The following is a 6,551-nucleotide window of genomic DNA, read 5'->3' on the forward strand; positions in this document are numbered from 1 at the left end:
GGCAGCATGCTTGTTTGCAGTGCTCTGCTGTAGAGTCCTGCCAAAATGTGCGCCCTGCACGTTGCCTTTTATATATAACTCCAGCCCGTACTCTCCTTTTGAATTTGCGTCTTCCGCACGATAGTGCAGCAGGTTGATGACGTCAAGCACGGCCGCTGTGTTGCATTCTTTATAGCCGAAATAGCTTACGCGACAGCGAAATGCACCTTGCATCGCAGTCCCGAGAAGAGCCCGTCCTTCTTCGCGATGTAATAAACTCCAGCCAGTCGCAAAGCACGAGCCGTACGTATACGTGTGAGTCTGGAGTAACGGAGTGGCTGTGCTCCTTTTCACACATCCTAGGCTTCACTCTTCGAGATACCGCTTGTTCAGTATCGAATGCGTTTGCTAGCTGCTAGGAATAAAATAATCTAAGGACGATTACGATAATCCCTTCTGAATAATTTAAGCGCAGCTATTAGTGTTTCTGTGATATAGTGAGGCAAATAATTTGAAAAGTTTTTACGTTCTGTGTACAGGGCTAATCACAATTTCCCAGCCCACAGGATCTGCTTCCGAGAAGTGGTGAGGCAGCTATGACAGTTGGTTGGTTGGTTGGTTCACAGGAAGGGAAAGGCGCAGTATCTGTCACACTTGCTCTGTGGACACCTGAACCGCGCCGTAAGGGAAGGGAGGAAGGTGGGAGTGAAAGTGGAAAGAGAGAAAGGGGAGCCGTAGTGGAGGGCTACGGAGTAATTTCGACCACCTGGGGATCTTTAACGTGCGCTGACATCGCACAGCACACGACGCCACTTCGTTTCGCCTCCATCGAAACGCAGCCGCCGCGGTCGGGTTCGAACCCGGGAACTCCGGCACAGTAGTCGGGCGTCTTACCACTGCGCTACCCCGGCGGGGCCTATGACGGCCCCAAGTCTCAAAATATCTGTGTGTGCGTGTGTGTGTGTGGGGGGGGGGGGCAGTAGAAGAAGCGTTATTCTAACCTATTAATTATTTGATAGGTTTATGGGATCTCAAGTGCCACCATATGTCGACTAGAAGTAGAACCTGTGGCCGGGGAACTTTTGACTGGCCGTGTACGGGCTGCTACACAGCACTATATTTTTCTCACGAACCAAATATAATTTCTTAGAAGAAAAGAATGAAGAGCCACGATTGAGCGGCGAAGAGCTCGCGGCTCTTCTTTCTTTTCTTCTAAGAAAATATCTTCGGCTCGCGACTCTCGCGTGGCTCTTAACCCTCTTTATCTCGGTTACTTCTTGCCAGTGTAGCTCGGTTACAAGGGCAATGACACCAACGGAAACGCTGCTTAACCTCTGAACGAGTGCATCGTGGCTACGCGCTAAAATTGAGAAATAATGTGGATGAAATTGTAGGTGTTATTTGCTGCGCATTTCACATGTTCACGTATATCTGTTTATATTTGCTGATTCGCTTTCAAAATATCTAAAATAATATTTTAAGCGGGCGGTTACGAGGGGACGGGGGGTAGGTAGTGAGTTTGAGGACAAGAAAAAGAAAGATAACGGACATTTTAATGCAGCTAGGACAAGTTAGAATGAGGTGAGCACATCTGTTCTCAGTTCGGTTTCAGTTTCGGCTCGAGTCTCGGCTTTCGAGATGAAGCAGACTTCACACATAGATCTGGGAATTAGTGAATGGCGACAGGATAAGAGGCTATAAAAGTTTTGGGCCGGTTAATGCAACTTAAGAGGGCGATGCTATAACGATGGGGTATGAATTCTCGGCGAGCAGATGAAATTTGAAGAAGACGAAATCGCTTAAAGCAAAACGCGACTGAATGGTAGGTAAAAATGGTGCAACTCAGTCCATAGATCACTTTTTTGCACTCCTGCGGGCAGTTTGCTTCTCTCTGACGAACATACTTGGAGATCCCACTCGCTCGACAAGGGCTGCGTCTAGCTGTTACGGTTCTCCTTACATTCGAAGCGACCGCTAAGGGATTAAATGCAGCGTACAGCTTTATTCACGGCTTCACAAGTGCTTCGGGTAGATTCGTTTCCTAGCAAAAGAGTGCATTGATTTGCTACTCGTGTTCTTATTATTGTTCAGATTCTATCCTGAGACACAAAATTTCCTGAACGCTCCACTACTTGTCCATGAATGCGTTTGTATCTGTACCCTATCGGATCACCCCCCCCCCCCCCCCCCCTTCGTGGGTACGTGCCATTGTGACTGAGGACATTATGATCCTCCTCAACATCATCAGCTAAACACGAGGGTTGATCTGTTGATTACATATTTATGGTTGGATGATCACGAGATGCGGCGTGATGAAGTGAGGTCATAACCCTGTAATTGTTGAATGGCTCTCGTCAAGACAAAGAAAACAAACAGCGGCTATGACAGAAAGGTCTAGAGCAATGGCTAGCGAAGACTGCGAGATATCTTTTCGCGCCGCCAAGCGATCAAAACCGACTTACGTCATGAAATCAGAGTGCTTCAGCCTCGACTTCAGCGTTGTTTCAGCGGTGTCCTTGTGTGCGTGTGTGTGCTTCTTATGCTTTATGTTGTTACCTGCTCTGCTGCCTTCTTCCAAGAGTACTGCCTACCACTTGTCTGATTCCACGCACATGAAAAATATCGGCGAAATTGTCGAATGAGTGTTCTAGCGGCGTTGGCACTACATCCTTCCAACTACCACATTCAAGGACCGGACCGACCAAGGCCAAAACTGTGAAGATGGTTATCCTATGCATCGGGCACAATTTTCGTGTTCGACAACACCAGTGAGCTAATGTTATGACTTAATGTGGCCCCTTTTGTACCCAAATTAGGTCGCACATCGTTGGCTATATCATATGTCAGGGGGAATGACTGGCTATTTGTGGACACTAATCGTACAGAGCTAATAATCAGGTAAAGGACTTGGGTGAACACGAGACCTCGAACAAGTGACTTGAAAAAAAAAAAAAAAAAACGTGTCCTAGCCCACGGGTTATGGAGGCGTCTGTTCTTAAAATCATTGGAGGCATTGCCAAGAAGCAAATAAAATATACATAGGCGCGGTACGTGTGAGAAAACTGTCGTGCCCTCGAAAATAAAGCTGCATATAAACATTTGCATCAGCCGAAGATTTCGTGATGCCTTCTCTCTGGACAGCTGCAAATTGATTCCGCTGTCACTTCCAGTCCTCTAGCACCATGTGAACACACCAACTGAGTCGGAAATACGGCGCTGCCCATATAACCCTCGTTACAAAGAACTTAAGCACCAGCCCTATTGACATCAAGGAAGAGCTGTAAAAGGCCTGAGCAGCATTAAAAGTAATCTAGTAAATAAGTGCGAGCCTGTTTCTGTTTCCAGTGCATTTAAAGGACATCAACGGACCCGAATAACCAAGCAATCCATTAGTTAATCGCTGCCGCCGGCACACACAGACGTTTAAAAATGACTTCCTTTTATCTTCTTGACATCATCACTCGATAGTAGCTCTCCGTTCTGAAAGCCGGCAAGTTGGGGGTATATCTTCCGACGCACAACAAAAATAAAGGAAAAATTTTATGCTAGAAGTAAGCGAGCTCACACCCACGCAGTTGTTGCTTCTGCACCTTCCGCCCAGCAGCGAAGTGCGGCGTAGGAAAACAAGTTCCGTGAGCGCAAACCCACTCTGTAGAGTATAGCGCTAAGCGTATTCATGCCCCTCTTTGGCACTCGCAGCACGCGTCTATAACCCTGGTGCACAGAAGGCGCACACAAAGCGTGGATTCACGCAAATCTCCCAAGATGCGTGACCGCGCGCACGTTTGCACGCAAGGTTGGGAAAAGCAGGCGTGGGATGAAGCAAATGTAGAATAGGGAATGCAGTCAGCCGGCTCACTGTATTCCCCACCTAAGTCTGGGGATACGCCATGGCCGCTGCTCGCGTTTTCGCAGAACTGCGCTGATGGGAAATCTAGGGCGGGGATGAGATGTTTGTACGCAGAGCACGCCCGTTCATTAGCTTCTTTCGCTATGCTAACGCGACATGGAAACCAGGGCTGGATGCAACGCACCGTGACGTGTTTTTGGCCGGCAGGAAAAACGTCCATTGCTCGGGGTAACAACGGTCTTTAGCACTGGTGTGTGGCCCTAGTGCTAACTGCATGACCGCTGATGGACACGTACGTCATTCTTTCAGAGTGTAATACAAAGCGCATTTTTGCAACGTGGAATTGTTTATGAACAAAAATGTTTGTCTATCGCAAGACCGTAGCGTAACAGCCTCCAGACCAAGACAATTTCGTTGTCAAAACGTTGGCTCGGCTTGCGAATTGAGGCTCCCCTCAATCCTTGTTCAGTGCACTTTCACAACAGAGATTAATCGTGACTTGAATTCTTATGTTTATAATCTTCGAGATGTTTCGACAGCAAAGAAGACTTCGAAGAGCTCAGAAACGACTAACAAAGGCGGAGACCGATTATTCGACTTAGCCGATAATGAAACATCGACCTTTGCCCAGAAGAACGTCTTTCAAACTCCGAGGCCCGGTTTTCCAAATGCCTTGAAGCCCGGTAAATATACCATAGCACCGCAACAGAGAAAATATGCAAGCTGATTTGTTGAAATTTCAAGTGACACGCCTCCTCAAAATTGGTAAGGTACATCACCTTCTCCCTATAGGTTACGTGCTACGCCCGTCAGTTTTCACTCCATTCGTGAAAACTTTCTCCTGTTATGTCACTGTTCCGACGCATCAGACAGCAATTAGCTCGCGGGACCATCGTCTAGCGGCAAGTTTTTGGGGATCAAAATCTCGCTTTTGTCTTCAAGTTAGGCGCGAAGCAGGCAGTATTATTGGCGTAAAAAAAGCGCTCTCCTCTGCCCCATCCCTCCGTTGTTTTTTTTTAATATTAACAGTAAATCGCCCGCTGCGTTCTAAGGAGATATCATTAGCGGAAATGGTCAAAAACATTCGTAATATACGACATAGACGTACACTAACGTTTTAAACAATTCGTGCAACATTCCTGCAGGGCGTAGGGGTAGCCTATGGGAATCGTGATAGGGTAGCCTATGGGAATCGTGATCCAAGGGTTCTAGTTTCAAAAGCCATTTCCTGCCAACTCTGCCTTGTCATATGTTCTCTTGACGTCACAGAACTCACCGACCAATCAGTGGTTGGGAATTTCATCTACCAACTAATCACCAGCCAGAGGCACGCTTGTAATTTCTCGCTCACAAAGCCGACGCCGTATTTCCTGCAGAGTATGCCTTTAAAGGTGTCACTTTCATATGTTCTAGAAGTGCTTCCAATGAAACGCTACTCCTCCTGTCAACTTCGATGATTACCTGAGTTGAGATGGAAAGATCTGTTTTAAAGCGGCTGCTCTAAGGGTTCTTTTTAAGCGGGAAATCTTGGCATTCTCCCGTCAGCGTCCGGAGCCTTGTCGCGAAAATGCTGACGCGTGGACGGGGTCATGACGTCACAGGCACATGTATTAGCGCGGCAAGTTCAAACGCCCGACAACGATGACAGAAAACGGAATGTCACGCGTGCAGTGAAAGTGCTTATAATATAGCACATATGGCAAATCAAAGTTCTCCGCATGCCTCATATGACTGCATCTTAATTCGCTGAAACGAATATACCAAGAATTCTGGGTCGCAAGATATATTCGAACCCACAACGCTTCGGTTGCTATCCGGACACGCTAGAAACGTCCACGCTAAGTCTGCTTGACCAGAATGGGAGCAATTGGGAGTTGGTAGCTATATGCCATGCGGTGTTTTAAATAAACGGGTGTCTGACGGCTATTCTACGATGAGTATGTTTTTTTAGAGAAGACCACAGGTAGATATTTTGTCACAAACATACTCGTAGCTCAAGTGCCTTTCTCTTTCTTTAACTCTTGTGCTATGAATGCGTGATTCATCCGCTCACCTGAGTCCCAAACTCGCAACCTCACGTTTTCTTGTTCGTAAAACATGACAGTTACAACAGCGAAAATGATTGCGCTGAGGTCTCACAGTAGTGCTTGAAGGGCCTTCGGGGAACACAGAGGTCCTGTCTGTGCGATCCATGTGACAGCAGCTCACAGAACCGCTCTTTTCCACTGAATAATTTCCGCCCAATTCCCAATGCGTATCGATGTCTTGCTTGCGTGAATAATTCGAGAGCTTAAAAAGTCTGACCCGCATCCAAGGCTCGTGTTTCAGACACAGGGTAAAATTTCCACTCCGATACTGACTGGTGAAGCGATAAATTATTCGTATCAAATTACAGATGGCCGCTTCTGTCCGAAACATTTTCTCGAGCGCACCGACATATATGCACTGTATGAGTTACGACTCTCCTCTCACTGTGCTTTTAAGGCGTCGGGCATTATTCATGCGATCTCTTCGGGATTTTAAAAAAGCAGCGCCAAAACGACTAAAATCGCACTAAAGCATTTATTCAGGCGAGCACCAGCGCAGAATATTCTAATTAGTCTAAGGAATGCAAATATAGTCTCATGCCAACATTGTAAGGACGTCGAAGACGTAGGACGTAATACGGTTTTATGATAAAGAAAACGGAAGTTCTTTTTCTTGTTAATTGCATATCGCGACG

At 46.8% G+C, this 6,551-nt stretch overlaps 1 protein-coding gene across 1 annotated transcript in view; it reads right to left on the bottom strand.

Annotated features, from left to right (window-relative positions):
* Positions 1-6,016, bottom strand: part of LOC146172946 (IDLSRF-like peptide) — a 30,327-nt gene extending 24,311 nt beyond the window's left edge. The window contains exon 1 of the mRNA XM_084583547.1: positions 5,883-6,016. Coding sequence (XP_084439673.1) covers positions 5,883-5,928 — 46 coding nt within the window. The 5' untranslated portion in view covers positions 5,929-6,016. The remainder of the gene's footprint in view (positions 1-5,882) is intronic.
* Positions 6,017-6,551: the final 535 nt, after the last annotated feature.

This window comes from Amblyomma maculatum, chromosome 11 (assembly GCF_055883805.1).
Source record: "Amblyomma maculatum isolate TAMU_Amacu chromosome 11, ASM5588380v1, whole genome shotgun sequence".
Lineage (NCBI taxonomy): Eukaryota > Metazoa > Arthropoda > Arachnida > Ixodida > Ixodidae > Amblyomma > Amblyomma maculatum.